This window comes from Pogona vitticeps, chromosome 9, assembly GCF_051106095.1.
Source record: "Pogona vitticeps strain Pit_001003342236 chromosome 9, PviZW2.1, whole genome shotgun sequence".
NCBI classification, from domain to species: Eukaryota; Metazoa; Chordata; class Lepidosauria; order Squamata; family Agamidae; genus Pogona; species Pogona vitticeps.
The window spans coordinates 1,268,768-1,293,472 of record NC_135791.1 but is presented as its reverse complement, the minus strand read 5'-3'; the positions used below and the strand labels follow the sequence as shown (position 1 = coordinate 1,293,472).

The 24,705-nt window shown below is 48.3% G+C and overlaps 1 protein-coding gene across 17 annotated transcripts in view; it reads left to right on the top strand.

Moving 5' to 3' along the window:
• Window positions 1-24,705, top strand: part of MACF1 (microtubule actin crosslinking factor 1) — a 241,253-nt gene that overhangs the window by 98,468 nt on the left and 118,080 nt on the right. For all 17 annotated transcript variants that reach the window (XM_072980349.2, XM_072980350.2, XM_072980348.2 and 14 more), the window contains 17 exons: window positions 3,162-3,328; window positions 3,566-3,678; window positions 5,458-5,564; window positions 6,101-6,220; window positions 7,602-7,697; window positions 8,961-9,088; window positions 9,701-9,794; window positions 10,784-10,938; window positions 12,062-12,356; window positions 13,145-13,273; window positions 13,838-13,915; window positions 15,014-15,175; window positions 15,998-16,102; window positions 16,688-16,783; window positions 17,340-17,465; window positions 20,347-20,499; window positions 20,762-20,916. In XM_072980349.2, coding sequence (XP_072836450.2) covers window positions 3,162-3,328; window positions 3,566-3,678; window positions 5,458-5,564; window positions 6,101-6,220; window positions 7,602-7,697; window positions 8,961-9,088; window positions 9,701-9,794; window positions 10,784-10,938; window positions 12,062-12,356; window positions 13,145-13,273; window positions 13,838-13,915; window positions 15,014-15,175; window positions 15,998-16,102; window positions 16,688-16,783; window positions 17,340-17,465; window positions 20,347-20,499; window positions 20,762-20,916 — 2,279 coding nt within the window. The remainder of the gene's footprint in view (window positions 1-3,161; window positions 3,329-3,565; window positions 3,679-5,457; window positions 5,565-6,100; window positions 6,221-7,601; window positions 7,698-8,960; window positions 9,089-9,700; window positions 9,795-10,783; window positions 10,939-12,061; window positions 12,357-13,144; window positions 13,274-13,837; window positions 13,916-15,013; window positions 15,176-15,997; window positions 16,103-16,687; window positions 16,784-17,339; window positions 17,466-20,346; window positions 20,500-20,761; window positions 20,917-24,705) is intronic.

Genomic DNA, 24,705 nt, shown 5'->3' with positions numbered 1-24,705 from the left:
CTCTTTGAAAGAGCCCGAAAAACCCACAACAACCGTTAGATCCCGGCCGTGAAAGCCTTCGCGAATACATTATCTTCCAAACCTTGCATTTCATCAATTAAACACCCCTTGTGCCTCTTGAGTCAACAGAGAGTCACCAGAGAGAGAGAGAGAGAGAGAGAGAAAGAGAGAGAGCTTCTCTCCTGCCAGCGCTGGTTCTGTTTTTCCTGCCCCCTCTGCCAGCCTGCTTGCCTTCGTAAGGAAGAACGAGCCCTCTGGGCAAGCTGGTAGCCTCCGCCTGTTGAATGTCAGAAACCTCTGAGTGGCAGTCTGCGAGGTCCCGCTGTCGGGCAGGATGCAGCCTCGCTGGGCTCACAGAGGCTTCCCACTACAAACGCAGACAGGGCATTTTGCAAATGCACTTCAGTCCAGGCTTGGGTCGTGGATCGGACGGTCAACCCTTCGCTGTCCCTTGGGACAGGTCCAAGCCTGCCCTGATCCTCCATCCTCCGGAGAAGGTCACTCCGTTCCTCCACCCTTGGCCATGCTGGGATTGGGGACGGTGGCTTCACAGGGTCTGAGGACTGCTCCCCCCCCCCACTCTTGCAGTTTAGGCATTCAGATCCAAGACTGAACCATCGTGGCTGTGGGAGAACGAGCCGTTTATGCTGGAAGCAGGTTGTGGTTGACTCTGCAGGTTTTGATGGCGTTCTGCTGGTCTTAAGGCTGCTGTGCATTATTAACCGGCCACTTCACATGGGGTTGGTAGTGAAACACATGTCATTTAATGCAAACTGCTTTAGAAATCTTGCTTGAAAGGCAGGGTGTGCATTTGTGTGGCATATGTATATATGTATGGCTGGATAGCTCCATGAACTAGGTATCTCTCTGCGGAGCGAGAGATTGGGAGATCAATCCTCCTGATGCACAACGTGCTGGCAAAAGTGCTTTGGGGACAGCACTCCTCCCCTTGGCTGTAGTGCAACTGCTTAATGCACACCTTTGCATTTGCCGTGTGCAATGGTGCCATAGGAATGTAGTCAGTGTGTGTATATAATGCATGTATGTGCATGTGTATGTTATAAAAATATACATATAATTTTAATGAGCGTGGGATTTGGAAAAGACTGTCTAATAATCAAGGTTGATGAGACCCCCCCTCGGTAAATTTGGGGGCTTTCTGTTCCCCCTGGCTGGATATCTGATGCCGCCAGGCTCTCTATAAATCTGGCTCAGTTGGTTATAGTTAGTTTCCATTGAACTGAATGGGCCTCCAGCTTACTTCTTTGAGATACAAGCTGGCCTTATGTCCGACACACTGTAGGAAACGGCACATTTCCCTAACAGCATTGATCAGTCACTGTATAATCAGCACCGATAAGCATCATCCTCCAAAGCAACCCATGCAGTGGTGACCGAAATCCTGCTGGTTTAAGAATAGAGTTAAAGCTTATTTGTGTTGGCTCACGGTGTGCCCCCTCGTGAAAAGAAGGGCAGGGTTAGCGTCCCTCTCCAGAGGCTTTTGGGGGGCAGAGCTGGTGTTTGGGGAGGGGCTGGATTTAGGAAGCTGCAGTCTGTCAACACCTGAAGGACACCCCCCCATCCCATCAACGTAGACCATACATCTGCTGTACGAGGGGAGACCATCCTTGTTGACCTTCCCAGCCTTTCACTCGCTGTTCCTGCCCAAGAGGGAGAGGGGAGAGTTGAAGGCGAAGCCATCTGTATTCCTTGTTTGAGGATGGGGGCAGGGAGGGAGAAAAGCCCTGGCTGGCAGTTGTTTGCTGACGGCTGGACAGATGTTCTCCAAACTACAAGCCGGCCCTTGGCTGGCCTTCGCTTTCTCCCCGACCAAACAGACGGTTGTTTTTACGACTGGATTTCTGCTAGACGGGTAGATATGTTCCAAGGTTGTAGTGGAGCGGCTGACTTTCTCCTTCTCCTGCTTGTGGAGAATGCCGTAGTAAATTTAGGAGGATCAAAACCAACTATTTTAGATACATTTGGGGGGGGAGGGTTGTCCAGAGAAGTAGATTGTGATCCACAAGACTTCACACGGAAATGGTGTCACAGATCTAACTGAAAAAGTGGGTTGCAGTCTACTGAAGTGCCACAATATTTGAGTTTTCATCTTCATGCTTCTGATATTTCCCTTGGGGCCTTTCTGGTGGATGGTTGCATTCCCATTGATCCCTCTAGCTTGTCCTGGTTCCACGTTGGCTCTTCATGCGCCTGCATGTGCACACCCCCTCTGGCTTTGTTTGTTTTTCCCCAGACTGGTCTTGCCCCCCAAGGGATTTGAGCTTCTCCTCCAGTGATTTATGCACGATTCCTTAGGGTTGCCCTGGAGTCCCTTTTCATCCCTGTAATTTCTGCTCTGTGTCTCTGGCACACTCTGGTTTGTATGTGTGTGTGTGTGTGGGGGGACACACACAGATTTTCCATGTTGCAGGGGTTGAGAGACAGGTGGGTGGCTTGTCCAACCTTTGGAGCAAGGAGCAGCCCTTCTGACTGTCAATCCTGGTGGCCTCATGACCGCCAGCTCTCCAGTTCTCTTGTCCAGAAAACGATGCTTTGGCCATTTGGGCTATTGGTTTGCACTGCTTCTCAGAGCTAGCCTGTGAAATGTTGGTCCGATAGGCAGGAAATGCAAATATCCCCCTTCCTTCTGTTCAACCTCTCCTTCTTGAGCTCAGTTGAAACAAACTGGAGCAGGTCTTCAGCCAAAGGACATTTGACTTCTCCGCATTCAGACTTCCTATCTACGCAGAGCCTTTGTGCCCACCTAGCTAGCATTGGCTGCTCTGACTGGCAGCAGCAGAGAGACTGTGTGTGTGTGTTTTGTGGAGGGGTGGGGTAGGGGACATATTTTATGATCCTTTGCTACCCAATGCCATTTGCTTTGGTGCAAAGAATATGCCCAAGAGTTGCATCCCATGGTTGAGTCGCCCCCTGTTTCTCTCCCATCCTGCCACTCTTAAAAGCACCCAAGGTCGGCCCATGGCCTCACCATCTGGAGCAGCAGCTTTAAGGTCACCCCAACCCCATCCCAGTCTTTGGGAGTGCGTGCGTGCATGCTCCAAAACGGTCCTTGCCTTTGGACCAGAGAGGGGGGGACCTACCTCCTGACCTGTGTCTACCCGAGTGGGAGAGGGCCTCACGGCAGTGCATTTTCCTTCTAGATCTCCGATATCTACATCAGCGGAGAGTCCGGTGACATGTCCGCCAAGGAAAAGCTTCTCCTCTGGACGCAGAAAGTGACCGCCGGCTACGTGGGGGTGAAGTGCACCAATTTCTCCTCCTGCTGGAGTGACGGAAAGATGTTCAACGCTATTATCCACCGATACCGGTAGGAGGGCATGCCGCTCTCTCCCCCAAGCCCTAGAAGGACCCCCACCGTTTGTAACAGTCGTTGTCTGCAGAAATTAAAACCCTGTGGTCGTGTTGGCAATCTCCAACTCACGTTTTGGGATTTCTCATTAAGAAATTTAATTTTCAGGACACTTAGCAGAAAAAACAATTGACAAGTGCACCCATGTACAGTATAGAGAGATGTAAAGCCACACTTTTCTCCTCTCTCCTGCAGACCGGATCTAGTGGACATGGAGAGAGTTCAGATTCAGAGCAGCCGAGAGAATCTGGAGCAGGCCTTCGAGATTGCCGAGCGGCTCGGGGTCACCAGATTGTTGGATGCAGAAGGTACATTTTTTTGGGGGGGGGGGACGGGAAATGGCAATGAAGGCGTTTTTGGCCCTGTGGAGGCCTCTTCTCTCATTTCGCCTCTCCGTACGAGGAAAAGGGTCTAGCTTTTCTCCTGTGCCAGAGAAGAGGCAGATGGGTTTCTCCTGCTTCTGTGCAGGAAAGATGGTGCTTCTTTCAGCAGCAGAGAGAGGCGGCCTTTCTACAGCACCGAGAATCCTCACTCTTATCTCCAGTCGGTGATTAGAGAAAAGAGCAAGGATTGTTCGCCAAGCTTTAGAGCAGTGGTCCCCAACCTTGGGCCTCCAGATGTTCTTGGACTTCAACTCCCAGTAATCCTGGCCAGCAGAGGTGGTGGTGAAGGCTTCTGGGAGCTGTAGTTTAAGAACATCTGGAGGGCCAAGGTTGGACAAGCCTGCTTTAGAGGAATGCTGCTCAATGCCAGAAGAAAGTTTTCTGTCATGATGGGAGAGGAAAACCAATTCTTATCTCTGATCACTGATTGGAGATAAGAGTTAGGCAGCCTTGCCCCATGCCGTGGAAGAGCCATCTTCGAACAGAGTTGGAGAGAGGGCACAACCTTGGATGTCGGATTATTATTGTGGGTTCATCCTTGTGGGTTGGGTGGCAAGGCTCCATGGGGCAAAAGATTAGGGACTTGAAGTTATTTGGTTTCCCACGCTCGTTAACACTTATCCACCTTTTCCTTGGGGGCCTGCGGTTTGAAGTTACTCGTGGGGCTTTCAGACAGAGGTACACAAGCTGGGGGGGGGGAAGTGAGCCGGGGGAGAGAAGCAAATGTCTTCCTTCCCCAAAAAGAGGAGAAGCTTTACTGCAAGTCTGGTCTGGCCCAGGCTGTGCAATGCCAAACAAGCTTCCCAGTCCTCACTCCCCCCCCAAAAAAAATTCATGGTGCTGGAAAAATGTGGATTCTTGCTGGGATGAGCCTTGCCAAGCCCTTCACTGCCCAAGTTGGCAGCAAGGCTGGTTGTTTTTTTGCACTTGCTGGTTCACCACCCCAGCCACGGCAAGGGGGGGGGGAGGACACCCTTCCCTAGATGGACGAAGTGAACGTGATGGAAACGTTCTACCTGAGCACCACCTGGAAAGGGAAAGGTGGGGGAGAGAAGGTAGGGTGAACAACCGCTGGCCCTTCTTGAGGTGATCGTATCATACAGGAAAGCGGGCAGGCCGTGGGCACCTCTTGATGGAGCTGCTTGGATTAAAACAAAGAGGTTTGGACTGAGGGGTCTCGTCCCCCTTTGAAGACTTTGATCCTTGCATCCGAGACTTTGCGTTCCAAGCCCAGCGTTAATGTGCTTCAGAATCAGAACTGCACGGCTTTTTTGGGGTGGGGTGGGGGGTGGGACCCCTTCAGGCTGCAGGTGGTGAGCTTTGCATGTTTAGTCACATCCAAGACTGCAAGCCAGCCTTCTTCCTCACATGCGTGCAGGGAGTTAATTTGTCAAGTTCCCTTTTATGCAACACTGAAATAGCAACAGTGAACTACAATTTCTCGGTACTCTCCCGGAACTGGTGATATCCAGCACGATGAGGTGGAATTGTCCTCCACCGTAGTTTAACTTTTTGAGTGGTTTAACAAAGGTAATCTTCCAGTTCTTTCATCAGTATAATCCTAAGAACCACACAGCCTTTTCCTGATTCTTAATGAAATACTGAGTTGCTTGAATGGTGTTCTATAACACCTTCCCCCCCCCCCCTTTACGCTCTCCCCAGTCCATCACTTTGAATGTTTCATTCCCTTTTCCTTTCCTCCAGATGTTGATGTGCCCTCCCCGGACGAAAAGTCTGTGATAACTTATGTGTCTTCAATTTACGACGCCTTTCCAAAAGTCCCCGAGGGAGGAGAAGGGATCAGTGCCACCGTAAGTTGGGCTGCAGCTCGGTCGCTCTCTAAACAGCCCCTTCCTGGGTTGAAAATGGCTTGGGGGTGGGGTGGGTGGGTGAGGGCAGGCCATGCCAAACAGCTTTGGAAACCGTTCTTCTGGAAAGGATGGTGTGTCCCCCGTGACCTTCTAGAGGAAGGGACGTTCAGCTGAAACAGCCAAGAGCTTGGGTGAGTGAGAACTTCAGCAGTAAGCTTCTAGGCGCGGGAATTGGCGGCTGAAGAGGGATCACAGTGCACTTCTTACAGGCTGATGCCCATCATCCTGTCTTCTGCTGCTTTTATGAGCTGAGTCCAAGACCCGGACCATACCTTTTTTGTGTTGCATCAGATCTTAAGTCATTCAACCAGGCACCCTCCTGGCTGCATCCCCTGCATCTTCTGTGCTTGCTTCATCCCCCATTTGGATGGACTGCCTCTCAGCTTAATATTTCACCTCCAGCTGTGCCAGGGTCTCTGATTCCTGACCATGGATTCTATGTCAGAAGCCCTTCCTTTCCCTCCCTCTTTCTGCAGGAGGTGGACACAAGGTGGCTAGAATACCAGAACAACATAGAAACACTCATCTCATGGATCAAGCAACACACATTAATGATGTCCGACAAATCTTTCCCCCAGAATCCTGTAGAACTCAAGGTAAACACACGGGCTGCTTTTTCATGAATCAGTTTCTGGAGAACCTCTTTGTTTGGGCTGGGGCTCCTCCTCAGAGACATCACTGGCATCTCTTCCCCAAATTTAAGCCAGCTCCCTCCACCCTGGTGATGGGAGAGATCTCAGCTTCAGGTTGATTCATGTCATGCTTTTCTGTCTCTGAATTAATTTCATCCTATTAATTTGTTTATGAGTTCAAGAAGTGTGTCGTTTCGGGATGGAAAGAGCCCTTAACCCCTCAATCGATCCAGGAGTTCCCGGGGTGGTGGTGGTGGTGGTCCTCCTTTCAGCTTGTGTCATGTATAGCTTGGCGTAGAAACCAAACCTCTAGGAGTTATGCCCACTGGTGAAACTCCAGCAGCATAAACTTCAGTGGCAGGTCCTGCCCATGGAGACATTAGCGGTTGAAAACCTTTCTACTTTCTTGGATCATAATAAAAGTTGACCAATCCTAGTCAAACAGATGGAATTGACCCCCAAAACTTAATGGATTTAGCTTCCAAGTAAAAACTTTAATAAATAAAATAATGTCAAGAGGAAATCACATCCTGCCATCTTCTGGATACAAACATCCAGGATAGTGTTTTTTTTTCCCCTGTCAAAAGCTTGATCTTTTATTGTTTTATTGAAGTTTTTAAATGGAAGTGAAACCTGTTCAGTGGTTTGGGTCAATTCCATCTCTTTGACCGGGATTGGTCAACATTTTAGTTCTCTGTTGTAGACGGGGTTGCCTGCCTGCCTGTGCTACTTTCTTCACTTACTGCAGTTTGCAGATACAATTTACATCGGCAGAGTGGGTGCTGGTATAAAACCTCAGCAGGGTTGTGGCCGCTGTCTTCTTGTTATGTGGACATCTTGATTGGGGAAGGAAGGTGCGATCTGGGAAGGACCCAAAACAGCCGCCGGACTTGCGGAGCTGAAATGCTCAAAATTTCTTGCTCACATCACCAACGGTTAGGAGTATTTGATAATGACCCTGAGAACGGCCACTCCGTTTTGATGTCAGAGAAGCACACCTCTGAGGCGGGCTTGCTGACATGGCTGTTGACTTCACACGCTCTTTCAACCTCAGTTTTCCCCATCTGTAAAATCAGGAGAATCTTCTCTCCTCCCCTTGCTCTGTTTTGGAACTTAGGAAAGTGTTTTGAGGTGGTGGTTGGGACTCTGTGGGGGAAGGGCAAAGGGCCCGGCCTCCGTGGGACCCGTCCCCTGTTTCTGGCACTCTGAAGCCATTTCCTAACAAGACTCGACTCACCTGTAGGTGAGAATAAGATGTTTTCCCCTTATGGCTTAATAGCTGTTTGATTTGTATATATTCTTTTCGCCCCGAGTAAGAGGACTCCTTAACTCCTTGTTCTTACAGGCACTTTATAACCAATATATCCACTTCAAAGAAACAGAGATCCCAGCGAAACAGCAGGAGAAAAGAAACATTGAAGAGTTGTACAAACTGCTGGAGGTAGGCGTTTGTGGGCAGACGGGTTTGTGAGCAATAAGCACTAAGGAAAGCCACAGCTTTTTTTTTTACAATAGAAAAAAACCCACCCATGAATTGCTTTAAAAGAATCTGGCTTCAGCGTGGCATTAAAAGATACGCTGTCTGTACATTGTAAATTGCAACACAAGAGTTTGGCTTTCTATCAGGATTCTAGTAGCAGCAAATATGGAATGAAACGGTCAGGGATAGAACATTAAAAGTGGACCGGCTCCTCTCTTGGAAAGGCTACTTTGAGGGCAGAAGAAACAGAGCCTCGGGGATCAGCTGCTGACTCTCCCGAAGCAGACTGCCATCAAGACAGCTACTCCATCCCTCTTTGGGTCTGGCCCCTCATTGCTCACCCGTGACTTTCCTCTAAGAGGGTGCTCCGTGTTTCTTCTGCTCTTGAAATGGCAGGAATGTAGCTAAACGCCCAACTCTTGTCTCTTGGGACCAGGGTGACTGACAGCGGGGGCTGAAGGTCGCTTCTGTGGGTCCCACCCTCCCAGACGGTGATGCTGAAATTTAGCCGTGAACACCTTTAAAACCTGGCAGGAAAAGTTTGTTTTAAAAGAGGTTTTCATGGCTGGCTGCCAGCTTTCAGCAGCAGGAAGAGGCAGCGTGCAGCGTGTTTCAGGGTGTTGGCAGTGGGTGGGGAGATGGGTTGCAGGAAAAACACCCCACCCACCCTGTTTTGCCCACTCCTGTCTTAGATGGTACTGTCAGGACAAGTCTTACTGGAAAACTTCCCACCACTTTTCCCCCCTTGGTGAAAGTGCCTTAACTGGATGTGAATTTTTTCCCCTAAACTGCCCGTCTTCTATTGCAAAAGGTATTTTCTGGAGTTGAGAATTAATTTTTTTAACGGCAGATCTCCTGCGTCCTGAGAGGTCGTTCTCATTACCCCCCCAAGGAGTCTTGATTCGTTCTGTTTGTTAAAACATCTCTAAGCTGCTCTCTGTCTTTTCAGATACAAATAGGATGTAGATTTGTTGCTGAAAGGACAGTGCAGATGCCTACGCCGTACAAATATAAAAGCAGCACATGCGGGAAATAGGCTGAACCAGACACTTAAGTTCCTTAACGGCTTTGTACGGCTGCAGCAACCAAATGAACCTGGGGAAGGGAAAATGAATCTTGGCCCCCCAGAAGGGAAGGGAAAGGGAAGGAGAACCTTGGCCGAGGTGGTTTCATCCTGCATCAAGACTGGGTGAAAAGAGGTGCTTTTCTCTTTGTGCTTCCCAGGCCTGGATCGAGTTTGGCCGCATTAAGCTGCCGCAGGGCTATCATCCTAACGATGTGGAAGAGGAGTGGGGCAAGCTCATCGTTGACATGCTGGAGCGGGAGAAGTTGCTACGGCCGGCGGTGGAAAGGTGGGTGGCGAGCGGGGAAATGCCGCGTCGTGAGAATGTGTCAGCAGCAGCTTGGGTGAAGCCCTTTGCTAGTTTGAAGGAGGGCACGCTGGAACCACGAGAATCAGCAGTGCTTTTATAAAATGCTATCTCCCACTACCCAGCTTTACGCGGGGATCCGAGCCCTTTGTTGGATGCGCTGAAGCCTTCCCTCCAAGTTGCAGGATGCTCAAAGTGAGGGAGATCCTCTTTGCTTTCTCTGAATGAAGCCGTGCGGAACCGTAGACCACTTGCTTCTATCCCATGCCCGGCACAAGAGGGAGGGAGCCCTGGGGTGATGCAGCAAGCAGAGGGCGGCCTGTCCCTGATCCCTGCTAGCTTGTCGGTTGCAAACCAGTCCACTACTGGGTTGCGGAAGCTGTTATGTCAAACACTGAGACAGATCAGAAGCCATTGTAATCATTGGGATTGTCTTCAAAGGCAAACAGCTTCCCTTGGGTCCCCTTACTACGAAGCAACAGCTCTGGTGGACAGAAAATACATTCTCATTTATTTATAATCAATAAGTAGACATAAATAAACAGTGTCAGGATTGCTTCGGCTGAGCATTGATGACTGGACTCTTCCTTGCAGACTGGAGTTGCTACTGCAGATTGCGAACAAAATTCAGAACGGGACGCTCAGCTGCGAGGAGAAGCTCACCTTGGCAAGGAACACATTGCAGGCAGTGAGTCTTTTCCTCCTCCTTCGGGTCTTCCAAACCTCTCCAAGGTTGGCCTTTGGGTCTCAGCATCAGGCCGGCGGCCAGTCAAGGTAGCTTGGCTTGTGAAGAGCGTGAAAAGCATTTGGAAAAGACCTGTGGCCGGTTTGGCTGGATGGTTCAGTGGCTAGGTACTGAGTAGGGCTAGCTTAATAAAACAATGCAACAAATTGATAACGTAATCCAGAGCCCCCATGCCCACTCACAGTTCTTTCTTCCTTGCAACCCAACATCTCACCCTTTTAGCATCACTGCTTCTCCTACACCAGCTCCTTCTTGACTCCTCTCCTCTGCTCCAGAGGCACAACCTGCCCCATTGCCAGTTCCATGTCTGGTGTGGCCAAATGGGATTTCCGTGTTCCTCACATGAGCAGTCATGTCAGATCATGTGCTGTTGGCTGACATTATCTCCAGGATTGACTGGAATGTTGATGAACGTTCCGTGACACCACAACAGTTTAGGCAACGGCGGAATGGGGCTTAGGAGTGATAGCCTTCTATACAGTGTGTATAGGTTGTACTGTATACATAATCATGCACCATCAAGTCAGTGTTTATGGTAATGCTCTCCAGGGTTTTCCAGGTAGAGAATATGCAGAAGTGGTTTTCCCTTCCCTTCTTTCCAGGGGTGCGTCCTGGGGCTTCTGTGCAGCCTGCCCAAGGCCACCCAGGGTGGTTCTTTTCCCAGGAGATGCACAGTGGGGGAATCGAACTCCCAACCGCCGGATGTGCATCCAGATGCCTAAACCACTGAGCTATCCAGCCAGCTGTGTATTGGTTAGCCAGTTAGTAATAAGACATGGTGGACGCTAATGCATAGCATTGCTTTTTGTAAGTCAGAAGTGACATGATGACGTGTCGGGAATAAAAATAGTAGACGAGTCAGATTTCTGTGGGCCCCTTCCATCCCTCAAGAGCGTGCACTTTCTTCACGAGTTCCAATCCCCTCCTACCAGGATGAAGCCCACCTGGGGTCAGGTCAGCCGGTGCAGTACGAGTCGGACGTTGTCATGTACCTCCAGGAGTGCGAAGGGCTTCTCCGCCAATTGCAGGTGGATGTTCAGATCCTACGGGATGAGAATTACTACCAGTTGGAAGAGCTGGTCTTCAAGTGAGTGGAGCGCGCGAGGGCGGGGCTGAGCTCATAATTCGCAGGTGGGCAACTGGAGCAGCCGAGGGGAAGGATGCTTCGTGCTCATGCAGAGGAGAAGGAAGGGAGGCTCAGCCTTCTAAGCCTTGTGGGGGTTCTTAGAAGGGAGGCTTCCTGAGCAGGGTCAGCCCAAGACCCCTCGTGGATCGAGGCAGGGAGTCGGCGGCCAAGCTGATATTGCGAGCCAAACTTTTCTTTTTTGGCTCCCCGTGAAAGCGAAGGAGATGTGGATCGAATCCCTCTTCTGAAATCTAAAGCAGAAGGAGAATTTCAGTGAAATTCTTGCCGTGTGAGGCTAATTAATCCAGTTAAATGACTGACTGGGTTGATTCCAATTAGATCCTCACTTTTCCTGAAGACCCATGAATGAAACGAGGAAGACTAGAAGTTATGATCTTAAAACACAATGTGTCTTATTAAAGCAACAGGCTTTGGACATTTAAAAGCACAATAAAAAAGGGGGGAATTGGCACCATTTCCCATGAGAGAGGAGACAGCTAAGGGCCCGAGGTCTGTCTTGGGCAGGTGATGGAGATATAACAGGCTGGGGGGGGGGGGAGGAAACGACAGCCTAACTTCTGTGGAAGGGGTGGGGGGTCCATATTTGGGGAGCTGGCACCCTGAGGGCCCTCTCTCATGCTCTGAGCAGTTTGTCTGTGGGGACGGTAGGACTGGGGGAAAAGCATCCCCCAAAGATCTCCAGCCGTGGGCAGGCCCCTCTGGCGAGAGAATGTAGGACTTTGGACTGCCTGGCACCCGAGCTGTGGAGGGCTTTATAGGTCATGAACAGCCCTTGGAAGTGTCCTCAGGAGCAGAGGGGCGGTTGGGCAGATGTACTGGGAGGGATTGGGGCGTTGGGTCCCTCCCAGAAGCTCTTGAGAGGAATCCTGCAGAGCGTCAGGGTATGTTCCATGTGTTTGTGTGTGTGTATGTGTGCGTGTGTGCAAGAGAGAGACAGGATATTGTGTGCACCAGCCTGAGGACGTTCATTGCTTTCGTGGACCACAGCTTTCTAATCTGGTCACTCCGTGGTGACCAGATTCCTCTCTCACCCCCCCCCCCCGGTCATGTGGCTCTTTCCCAGGATCGTGCGCCTTCAGGATGAGCTTGTGACCCTGAGGCTTGAGTGCACCAACCTTTACCGGAAGGGGCACTTTTCCTCTCCATCCTCGTTGGATTTGGTCCAGCCTTCCTCCCTCAGCACCCGGCACCTTAAGGCCGACCCCTTACTGAAGGGGATGCACACCACCGCTGCTGCCTCTACCTCCTGGTTCCGGAAGCCGATGACCCGCGCAGAACTGGTGGCCGTCTCGTCCTCAGAAGATGAAGGCAACCTCCGCTTCGTGTATGAGCTGCTCTCTTGGGTGGAGGAGATGCAGGTGTGTGAGGAGACAGGAGGAAGCCACGCAGGTTTCCCTGTGTGGTTCGATCCCTTCGTTTGTTCGTTCATTCATTCATTCGTTTTACATATTTGGTGTCAAGTGCATCTAAAAAATATTTCTGATTAGTTTTGTAAACTTCTGTTTGTTTGTTTGTTTCTTTGTTTAACTTTGATGTTGCCCATCTCACCTGAGGTTATTCTGGGTGGTGTACAGTAGGGAACAATATTTATTAAGGTTGTACTGTTCAAATCATGCAGGCATAAGGAAAGTAGATTTGTTCCCATTAAACTTCAGAAGAAGCTTTGACTACACTTTAGTACATTTCTTGATGGCAAAGATGGACAAAGAGAGGGCACTGAAGCACTTGTTTGCTTGTTATTAGACTGACAAGTCATGAAGCCGTATAATTTTAGAGCTGGAAGGGGTCCTGAGGGTCATCTAGTCCAACCCAAGCTGATGCAGGAAACCCACAGCAAATGGATCCTTGACAGGTGGTTGCCGAGCCTCTGTGTACAAACCTCTAGTGAAGGAGCATCAAACATCTTCTGAGGCAGGCTATTCGACTGTTGAACTCCTCTTCCTTCCAGGAAGTTCTTCTTAATGTTTAGTCACAATGTGCTTCCTTGCCATTTGAATCTTTTACTTTGAGTCCCGCCTTCTAAATCTACAGAGGACAACTCTCCTCCTCCTTTCGTACGACAGCCCTTCAAGTGGTTGAACTCAGCGGTTGTTCTCACCTCTCTGTCTTCAAACGCTGACAGCTGCCATTTCCCCGTTTGTTTCAGATGAAGCTGGAGCGAGCCGAGTGGGGGAGTGACTTGCCAAGTGTCGAATCTCAGCTGGAGGTCCAGCGTCACATCCAGAGTGGCGTAGAAGACATTGGGTCCAGTGTGAAGGAGGCCCGAATGTATGAGGTAAGCGAGATCCTGCTCAGGAAAGGTCTCCAGAACTAACTTGACCAAATTTGAGGCTGATAATGCGGAGATGTTGGGAAGTCTCCCAAGGGATGACAGTAAATCAGTCAGTCCGTCTGTCCGTCCGTCCATCCATACATCCGTCCATTGACAAACCATCCATCCATCCATCCATCCATCCATCCATCCATCCATCCATCCATCCATCCATCCATCCATCCATCCATCCATCCATCCATCCATCCATCCATCCATCCATCCATCCCTTTCTTAATTTGTCCTGCAAACCCCAACTTCATGTTATGGGGAGGAACAGGATGTAGCCGCTATTGGTTGCTTTATGGATAAAATACTGGCAGGACAATCAGTGTCGGGATTTTGAGCTTTTGAGCTTTGATCGTGCAGAGGGACAAGTGAATCGCATCCCCATTGATGGGGCAACTCCTTCTCTATGCCTGCTTTTGGAAGGACGGGGGAGAAGGAGGAGGAGAGGGTGGGGGACCCCTGTTCCTACCTGTCTGCCTTGTGAATGGCACTTTGTCTTCTCTTTCCTTTCCATTTTAGAATAAAATGTCTCAGAATTTCCGCACAAGTTACATTGAGACGCTGGGTAAGCTGGAAGTCCAGTATGGCAAGCTGATGGTGAGTGTGTTTTGTGGGCTTATTTCTGGGTCAGAGGATCTTGGGGGATCTGATAACAGGTTCCAAGATCACAAGAAGGGCTCATTGCACCTTCTTTCCTTATCATTCCCCCTTTTCCCTTTCGAGGCTCTTTCTATGTGGTGCTTTCATTTTGCAATAAATACCCCCATGCTCCTTGTTCCCCATTTATTACCGCATCCTCCCTGTGAGCCTAAAAATACTCCTCTCCTGCAGAGATGCATTTAAGGTGGAAGAGAGGATGTGGGGTGTGGAAGGGTCCATAACTGGGCATCAGAGCAGTCATGGAAGTTTATATTCCCTGGGACAGGTTGAACAGAGGCAGTATAATAGATAAAACACTTCCTGATCAGGCGAACAGCCAGAGAAAGCTGTCGAGTAGAGTAGAGTAGTTGCTTTTATTTATGCATCCTTGCACATACTCTGTGGTTACTTTGGAACTTTCCACTTGGAGCTATAAAAGAGCAACTGTTTTATTACTCAGTGAGACTCACTTTACTCTTATACTGTGTGTATGATAGTGGTTCTCTGCTTTCGAAAGCAATAATGTTTTATTGTTCACTCTATTCACTCTGTGTTCTGTTTTGCGACCCCCAGCCAGTGCACATAAGCTGAATGGCTATCCTGTCACAACACATTTATAGTGCACTCATTATGTTCTTGTTGAAGGACATCCCCCCCCAGTGCAGTAGCACCAGGCACGAGGGATCACTTTGCATAGGATAGCAGCTGCATCACTGTCAGGAAGGAGCCTTTCGGACAGAGTTTTGATGTAACTACTGCCAGATGTTCTATATGTTTCCACATCTGTGCCCATACTGTGTTTTGATCTTTTTAGTTTGCATCTTATTTCTCTGTGGAGAAGTAGTTCCTCCTGCCTGTGGCCCAACTGGGTCAATGCTGTTGAGAAGAAGGGTGTGGTGGATGTCTTGTGTCCATCATTGTAAAACACTGTTTTGGAGTGTGTGGAAAAGGCGCTGTGGAACAGTGTGACACTCTCTGGAAGCAGAGCCTGCTAAGAAGGGTGTCTGGGAAGGAGGCCTCGGGTGGCCGAGGGCTGACGATGTCCCCTCTCTGCAGGAAACCTCCAGTTTCCGACTGCGTCACCTCCAAAGCTTGTACGAGTTTGTCTCCCGAGCAACAGCAGAGTTAATTTGGTTAAATGAGAAAGAAGAGGAGGAATTGGCGTACGACTGGAGCGACAACAACCCCAACATGGCTGCCAAGAGGAATTATTTTTTGGTGAGTGGCAGGGGGTTGAAGAGGGCAAGACGATGGGAGGCGTTTCCTCACGGAGTACCAGATTTCCCACTGGGTTCTGGCCTCCTTAGAAAAGGTTTCAGTGCAGTTTATGTAGACCTTCAGTGGTGTGTGTTGCCTTCCGATCCTTTGGTAGAATGTGAATTTTTTTATTTTTAAGCCTCTCTTCCCCACCCTGCAGTGGAAGCTTCAAAACAGAAGCCAGGAAAGGTGTTTTCAGCCCCAGGGATGAACCCCAGGTTGGAGAGGATAGGTTACAACCACAGTGGGTGGGGCTAAGGGCACAGGGGTGGAGCCAAAGCAAAGTAGGTGGAGCCAGCGGTAATTCTTACCAACAGGGACGTTTTTTGCACGAAGCCTGGGAAGCCACGCTTGGCGCTCGGCAGTCTAATCCCAGGCTGTTCGCTTCTCATGTTCAAAGCACCCCTGAGTTCCAGGCGAACACTTTAAGTCTCCTCTCCCCTTTTATCTCTTGAGTCCGGCCCCACTCTCAAGGCAAGAGTGTTCAAGGGTGTGTCAGGCACCTGGAATTGAGCATCTCCTCCGATGGAGCAGGGGCAAGGAAGCCGGGGTTTCATAGGTCCGGATTTCAGTGCTCTGGCTGCTTCACCTGTTTGCTTGCTGTTGCAGAGCCGGTAGAGGGAGGGAGGAGACTCTTAGGGGGCTCCAGAAATATTAAGCAGGAAACGAAAGTGACAAAGGGCCGTGGCATCAGTGCGTGGCGCCAGTCTCGCTATACCTGGCAGAGGGTGCTGGGTCCTCTGTGGGAAACAGGACTCACTCTTCTCTGTCTCTGGAGCGCAGGAGCTGACGGCTGAACTGGAAGAGAAACAGGATGTGTTCCATTCCTTACAAGACACGGCCGAGATTCTGTCGTTGGAGAACCACCCAGCCAAGCAAACGGTGGAGGTAAAGGAGGATTTGGTGTGCATGCGTTGGGGCCCCCGTGCCTTTTAGGCGAAATGCCCCTTTGTGGCTTTACGATGTGCAGGCATGTGCCATGTAGCGCTCTAACCCCTTCCGTCTCCTCTTCAGGTGTGTCTGGTTAGGCTATGAGTTTGTTCTTGGAGTGTCTTACTCTTTTTGGGGTGCTCTGTGTACATCTGTGGGGGGGAAAGGGGGGACCCCTTTTTGCATCAAATTCTGGAGGAGGGAATGTGCCTTATGGAACACTAGAGAGTTCCAGGTGGGCTAGGAAGGGTGGGCGGTGGGGAGCCACACATTCTCTTCGGGTTCCCCCCGATTTCTCCCAGGGGATTGTGACCCTTGGATTTGAAACGGTCCAGAGACTTGCTCAGCAACAGGATGCAGCGGGTGCAGGAGGTGGTACTTACAAGACAGGGCAGGCCTTCCTTTCTTTCACAAGTCACTGACTGTGAGCTTTTGACCTTCCCTGTCCTTTCTTTGGCCAGAAGTCTGGGCGGGCGGCTACCAGCAAGTTGGGCAGAATCCAGCTGCCCCCCTGCAGTGAGATTTTTGCTGTCTTTCTCCCAGGCGTACAGCGCAGCCGTGCAAACCCAGTGGCAGTGGATCAAGCAGCTGTGCCTTTGTGTGGATCAGCACGTGGAGGAGAACATGGCTTACTTCCAGGTAACATGGGGGGGGGGGGCTCCCAGGTCACCTGAGGGCTGCTGGGGGCCCCTGAGCTTGGGAATGCAAGACATCATGCAACGCTAGGGCCAAACTGCACATGTGCGCATACATGCATGCACATGCGTTCTGTGCTCCTGCTTGAAGGGAGAGCATGTGCTGGCACTTACTTCCCTAGCACACCCTGATCCCGTCTTCCCTCTTCCTCTTGCTTTACAAGTATGAAAACAAGTTAAGTTCTTGGCCTCTCTTTGTGGCCAGAGAGAGAGCACCCGACAGGCGCCATGTGCAAATTTCCACCCTTGCCTGCTGTGGTTCTTCTAACAAACCAGAATCTCAACAGGCCGAGCCGTGTTAAGGTCTTACGAATAAAGCAGCTCGGTGGAGAATGTTTTCCCTGTTGCTGCTTTTCTTCTTGAGCGGGTCTCAGCTGTCTTCTTAGAATCTCCAGCTTGAATTATTATTTTTTAAAAAAGTAACTTAAAATGTCTTAGGGGGAACTCTTGGCTGACCGCTTTTTCCGTGAAGGCTAAAAAAATATATGATGTATTTGCAGTTCTTCAGCGACGCCCGAGAGTCGGAGACCTACCTGAAGAACCTCCAGGACACCATCAGGAGGAAGTATTCGTGCGACCGCAACACCAGCCTGACCCGCCTGGAGGACCTGCTCCAGGATTCCATGGTGGGTAATGGTTGGGTGCCGCTCAGGGTCACGCTGGCATGACGGGGTCAAGGAGGAAGGCTCCCCAAGCGGTCAGAGGGTCCTGAAGCCTTCAAGGCCTCCTGCTTCACCTGAACTTGTCTCTGGGAATCGGAGCCTGTTATTTCCCCTGGGACCCCTGTGTTCTCGGGAGAGAGTCCCCCTTGTCGGCCGTACGGTTGCTCACGGCTCTGGGCTGTAAAGAAAAATAAGGCATGTGCTGCCGCCCCCCCCCCCCCACTCAGAACTTCCTATTTTCGCCATCTCGTTCCTCCTGGATCTGCGCTGTTGAGCTATCCTCGTGTATGAGTTCCACCCCATAGCAAAACCTACACCCACACCTCCCTGTGTGTGACCCTGGCATGCCTTTTCCTCTCCCTCTGCTGACCTGGTTCCTCCGGCCACTTCCTCTGTCAGCTTGGTGGCAATGTCCCATGCCAACCCAACACCAACATCACTGCCTCTCCCCCCCCCCATTTTGGGGGTCCATCGCAACAGCTGAGAGCTCTTCTGGATCCCTGGCAAGGAAGGCCTCTTGGCTGGCTCTTCTGCCCGTGGTTTTGGAACGTAGGATTTCCCTTAGGAAGCATGTGCCCTTCTTGTCACCGGGTTCCTGTTTGACCGCGGTCCAGCCCATCGATTCGCCTCGCCCTGTGTTGTCTGCTAGCTGGCAGCTGCGGTGCTCAGCCTGCATGTGCTTTGCCACTGAGTAGTGCTATTGTGGAACATATACTAACCCTAAGCAAGACGTTGTGTGGGGAATGGAAGTATTTCAGGGCCCAGGACTTTGCCACGCCTGCATTTCACGCCCAGTGGGGTAGGAGGCAGAACAGTTGCCGGCGCTGGCTTTGAAGAAGAGGAACGGGGTCACCTCAAGAGCGAGGATGGCCGTGTGAAAGGTTTCCTGCCCTAGTAGGTCTTCACAGAAGGTCCTGGGAGAGAGAGGGATGTTTGAGAAAGGGCTGAGTGGGTGGAAGAGCAGCTAGAAACAGCCAGGTTTCCATTGCTTAGAAAGCATGCTGACTGGAGGATCTGAGGTCAACCCGAAGGAAGAGGGCCCAAGGTGGATGAGGGAGGTAAAGCCCTCAGGAGAGATAATGCAGTGGAGGCCCTAAAGGGTGATGAGGGGGAAACACAGGGGAAAATGAGGCACGCCCCAAGCTCCCTCCAGGGACCTGGCTGAAAATGTTGCCCCTGAGCTGAGTGGACCCCGCTTTGGGTCAACATGGGGATCTGTCTGGCCTTTTGCCATTGCTCACAGCATCACTGGGCCTTGCCCAAATGCCAGGGAAACACCAGATTCTCAACCCCATTGTGTTGATCGACCTCAGTTGGCGACGCTGGAGACGAGGAGGTGGGGCGGAGAGCGCCCTCCGCAGGCAGGACCTTCGCAAGTCCCCTCACTGTTGGGTGACTTGTCGGTTTCCTGAGAGGAGCGGGTGGATGGAGAGGTTTAAAAGGGAGTGCCAGGAAAAAGAGATTGCCCAGGACTGTGATGATGGTTCTGGCGGGACGGCGGAATCTTCAGAGTATCCGAGAGGGCACGAGAAGAGGTTCAGGAAGGAGAAGATCTTTGTGGCTCGACAGCTGGGGTGGGTGGGTGGGGAACAACGTGTGTGGAGGACGCTCAGGGTCCTTGTTAGCACTGCTGCGTGCGAGGTTAGGGTAGCCTTACCTGATGCTTCAGGAGGAGGAGGAGGAGAAAGGAGATGCAGGTGGCCCATCTGGGCGCAGGCCGGTGGGGGCAGCGCTGATGCCATTGGGAGAGGCCGATGCAAAGTAGCCCTGCCGCTCATCTTGTCATAAGTTGGCAGCCGCAAAGGAAGGTTTATGGCTGGAACGAAAGGGGACGGATGCTGAGCTGAGCCCTCCCTTGGCTCCATTTCAAGGGCTCTGGAACTGGGGTCCTTGTAACCTTGCTCTCCTGTGTGAGACAGCTTCTGCTGCAGGGCTTTTGCAGAGAGAGAGAGAGAGAGTCAAAGATGAAAGCTTAGACCCCTGTGTGTGAAAGAGACGTTTCCTTGATCATAATGAGTGAGTTAAAGTTGTATTTCTTCCAATCATGCTCCCCTGGGACAGGCACAGGTAGCTTGATTTTAAGCTTTCTTCCTTCCTTTCTTCCTTTTTTTCTTTCTTCCTTTTTTCTTCCTTGCTTCCTTCCTTCCTTCCTTTCTTTCTCTCCCTCCCTCCCTCCCTCCCTCTTTCTTTCTTTCTTTCTTTCTTTCTTTCTTTCTTTCTTTCTTTCTTTCTTTCTTTCTTTCTTTCTTTCTTTCTTTCTTTCTTTCTTTCTTTCTTTCTTTCTTTCTTTCTTTCTTTCTTGTTCAATTTGAAAATTGCAGCACTGTTTTTCCTTGCAGTTTTTAAAGTGCTTATGTACATTGGTTAACTTCCTGAATTTTTTCCCCCCACCCAGTTGTGATGTTGCTTTTACTCCCTCATTTTGCAAAACCCAGCCATTTTCCTTTCTAGTGAAACGGAGTTAGGGTTGAGTCTTGTTGCACTCTGGATCGCTGTTGCCCAGATAATTCTGAAATTTTGGGTGTGGGGGGAGTAACATCTGAATTGTGCATGCTGTTTCCGGGGTGGGTCTGGGAACAGAGAAGATGATGAAATGACAAATCCTTTGGGGTGGACTCGGATTGACTCTGTGCTCCTTCCCTCTGGCCCATATTTGGAAAAGTTGCACGCAAGCGTGCTGATGCACGCACGCCCAGGCTGATACACATCCACACAGAGCCCCTCCCAAAATACACCTGCCAGAGTGGAAAGTGTGGTGGGTGTGAGATTTACGCCCATTTTGGGAGTCCCCTTCTCTGTCTCCCTCCTCTTCCAACCGTCCTTTTGACTTTTTCATTTTGGACAGGATGAAAAGGAGCAGTTGATCCGGTCCAAGAGTTCGGTGGCCAGCTTAGTGGGTAGGTCCAAAAGCATCATCCAGCTGAAGCCACGAAACCCTGACCACGCTTTGAAGAACTCCATCTCCGTGCGGGCCATCTGTGACTATCGCCAAATTGAGGTGAGGTGCCGTTAAGCCTCGCCCAGACTTTGACTCTTGCGCGGATCGGCCGAGGGAAGAATGGAGGTTGACCGGGCCTCTGGGTGACTAAGGGCCTGGGTGGTGGTGGGCTCCATACAGAAGGTAGACCAGTTCTCCAGGGGCCAAGGATCTGGGAAGGAGCCGTTGGGCACGGGCTCTACATGGAGGGAAGGAGGGTCGGCAAGGTGTCGTTGGGTCCCCTGCCGGGACAACAGTGTCCCTTTGATGGCCTGTTGCACAGATCACCATCTGCCGGAACGATGAATGTGTGTTGGAAGACAACTCTCAGAGGACCAAGTGGAAGGTGATCAGCCCCACTGGGAACGAGGCCATGGTTCCCTCTGTTTGCTTCTTGGTGCCCCCTCCCAACAAAGAAGCCATGGATGTGGCCAGCAGGTCGGTAATCTTTAGCAACATTATGCTCTCTCTCTTTTTTTTGGGGGGGGGGGGCAACGTCTGGGTGGTCTCTGCTGGCAGGCTTTCTCTAAACACTTTTGGGCTATGAAAAGTTGGAACTGGGCTTCGTAGGTGCTGCTCCCCGTGCATGGGGAAGACACGGGGCTAAATCTGTGGGATCCCCAAGATCGGGCAATTTTCCCCCTTCTTAAAGATCATTGGTGGCAGGGCTGGTTCGAGCCCTCTGGCCCTTTGCCACAAATTCTCAAGAAGTCCTCAACCTCCCCCCATCCAGAAACCTGCCCATGTTGTACCTGGGGCTGAAGAATTTGCAATGAGTTCTAGTTCAGCCCCACGGGAGGGAACATTTAACTTATAAATGTTACGATGAGATCTGCGCATGCGTCGACGAAGCTAGACGCCTTTACATCGCCCTCCAGGAAACTTACAGATAAAACTATAATACAACCAAACAATTGAAAGATAAGCCTGAAGGAACTTTTGAGGAGGTTCCGGAAACTCAGCTACAAACTTTCCCTTGACTGGAGTTTGCAGATAGAGTCAAGGGGAACAAACAAAGCAAGGGGTGTGGCCATTCTCTTGCACTCTAGAATGAATATAGATGTTTTGGAACAATGTAAAGATAGAGATGGAAGATTTATTTTTGTGAAATTCAGGATGAATGGAAAGAAGTATACTTTGGCATGTATTTATGCACCTAACAAAGGACAAACCCTATTTTTGAACCGAACCTTTCAAAGATTGCAGTCATTTTATGAAGGAGACTTGTTAATTGCAGGGGATTTGAATAATGATATTAGGGAAAATAAGAAAGTAAACTTAAAAAAATGGAAACTTAAAGAGGTATTTAGTCTCCTGCAGGATGAAAAGCATCCTACCTTTTTCTCAAAAAGGTATAAAAAGTTTTCCTGTATTGATCATATCTTAGTGAAAGAAACTAACGATATGGAAGTTAATAGAGTGGAAACAGGAGCTATATGGATTTCAGATCACGCACCATTACTTGTTGAGATTGGTTTGGAGGAGGAACAGAAAGTTAGAAGGTGGAGGTTTAACTCTAGGATATTTTTGCAACAAAAGGATAGAGAGGATTTAATAAGAGGGATACAAAAATATTTTAAAGAAAATAAAGGATCTGCGGAGGAAGATATAATTTGGGATGCTGCAAAGGCAGTAATCAGGGGAATATGTATTTCTAAAGAAATTCATTTTAGAAGAAAGGTGAATTTTAAAAGGGAACAAAAACTAAAGGAGATAGTTGAATTACAAAGAAGATTACAGGTGAAGTTTGAAAGACAAATACAGGAACAGTTGAATAGGGTGAAAGATGAGTTGCAAGAGTTAGATAATTTGTTTTTGTGGAAAAAAGATTTATTGGTGAGGAATGAGTATCAGAGAATAAATATAAACTCGATGAAAAGATTGGCAAACTATTTGAAGAAAAGAAAGGAAAAACAAAAGATAGGGTGCATGAAAAATGAAACGGGAAGTAAGGTGTTTAAAGACAAACAAATAAGGGAGATCTTTGAAGATTTTTATAGTAAGTTATTTAAAGTAAATGAAGAGAAACAATTTGAAGAAGCTATTGTGAACAAAATTAAGAAACAAGATTTAGCAATTTTAAATGAAGAAATCACACAACAAGAAATCTTGACAGTTATTAAAAATTTAAAAAGTAGGAAATCACCAGGCTTAGATGGTTTTACATCAGAATTTTATAAAATGGTGGGGCCTTTAATAGTTCCAGAAATGCAGAGTTTGTTTAACAAGATAATGAAGGGAGGGAGAGCCCCTGAATCATGGAGGAAATCAGAAATCATGATAATCTTGAAACAATCGAGAGACCCGACGGACCCCAACTCTTATAGGCCTATTAGTTTAACAAACCAGGATTATAAAATTTTTGCAAAAATTTTAGCAAATAGATTAGAGAAAACACTCCCAAGATTAATAGGAGAGGATCAATATGGTTTTGTTAAAGGGAGATATATTGGACACCCTATAAGGAATGTGATTAATACTCTACATCACGGAAACAGTGAAGGAAGTTTTGCCCTTTTAAAATTAGATGTATATAAGGCATTTGACACTCTAAGTCATGGGTATTTATTTCAAGTACTAAGTAAATTTGGATTTGACGGTCCCTTTTTGATAGCATTAAAAGAAATTTATAGAGAAGGGAAGGCAATGATTAAAGTTAATGATAATTATACAAAAGAAATTTTGCTCCAGAGAGGAGTGAAGCAGGGATGTCCCTTATCCCCAATGCTGTTTGTGTTATCTATGGAACCCTTAGCTGAAAAAATTAGAAGTAGTAGTAAAATAAGAGGATATACAGTAGGGAAAGAGGTAATTAAATTAAATCTGTATGCGGATGATATAATATTGGTGTTACAAAATCCTCTTGATGCAATAAGAGAACTACTGATAATTTTAGAAGAGTTTAAAGAATATTCAGGTTTAGGAGTAAATATTTCGAAATCAGAAATAATGTTTAAAAGGATAGATTTAAAGGAACAAAAAGAAATAGCAAAGCTGACAGGTATGAAATTAGGAATTAGGAGATTAAAGTATTTAGGTATAACAATAACAAAAAGTATTAAAAATTTGATGGGAACTAATTATAAAATAACTTGGAGAAGGATACAGGAAAAACTAAACGAATGGGATAATAGATATATAAGTATTTTAGGGAAAATAAGGGCAATAAAAATGTTTATAATACCAAAGATGTTATATCTATTTCAGGTACTCCCGGAGTACATCCCTAAAAAACAATTAGCTGTATGGGACCAAGAATTAAAAAATTGGGTTTTTGGGAAGAAGAAAGCTAGAATAGTAAAGAGGGTAATATATTCACCACAGGAAGATTTAGGGTGGGGTCTCCCACATTTGGAAAGCTATTACGAAGCTTTTCAAATTAAAATGCTATTGGAATTAGATGGGAAAAGTGTGGAGAAATGGGTAAGATGGGAGGATACAATAAATAAAGAAGTAGGTAAATTTGGAATATTTACACAGAAGGTTAAAAAAGACATTAAAAATACAATAGGTCCAAGACAGACAGCATTAATAATATGGGGGGAAAGGCAACTTAATTGGATGCCAAGTCTTTCCAAATGGACCCCACTAGAATCTCTAGGTGAGGATTTGAAAATTGAGAAAACTTTTTGGAAGAAACTAAAAGAAACTGGCTATTATAGAGTGAAGGATTTATACAACCCTCAGGGGATACAGATTCCGGCACAAAATGTAGTAGGACAAGTTGGAAGACAATACTGGTTACAGATTATGGCTTTATACAATATTTTGAAACAGAGAAGGTATTCTGGAATACTAAATAAAGAGGATACCCCGCTAGAAAAACTATATAATAATAAAGAGGATAATAAGAAGGGTATTGCAAGGAAGTTGTATAACTTGATAAATACAGATAAAGATTATATGATTGGGACAATACAAACGAAGTGGGAAAGAGAAATGACATTGTCAGCATACGAAATAGATGGGTTAATGGAAGGCATATTGGAAATCAAAATGGATAAATTTAGAGAATTGGAGATGAAATTAATATTGAAATGGTATAGGACACCCCCTCAGTTGTCTTATATGATAAAAGGTTTGAATTCAAGTTGCTGGCATTGTAAGAGGAGTAAGGGATATTATGCACATCTTTGGTGCGAATGCCCTAAGGTTATTGAATTTTGGCAGCTGATTTTAGAAAAGGTGAACGCCGTATGTAATATTAACTTGCAGCTGACTGGGAAA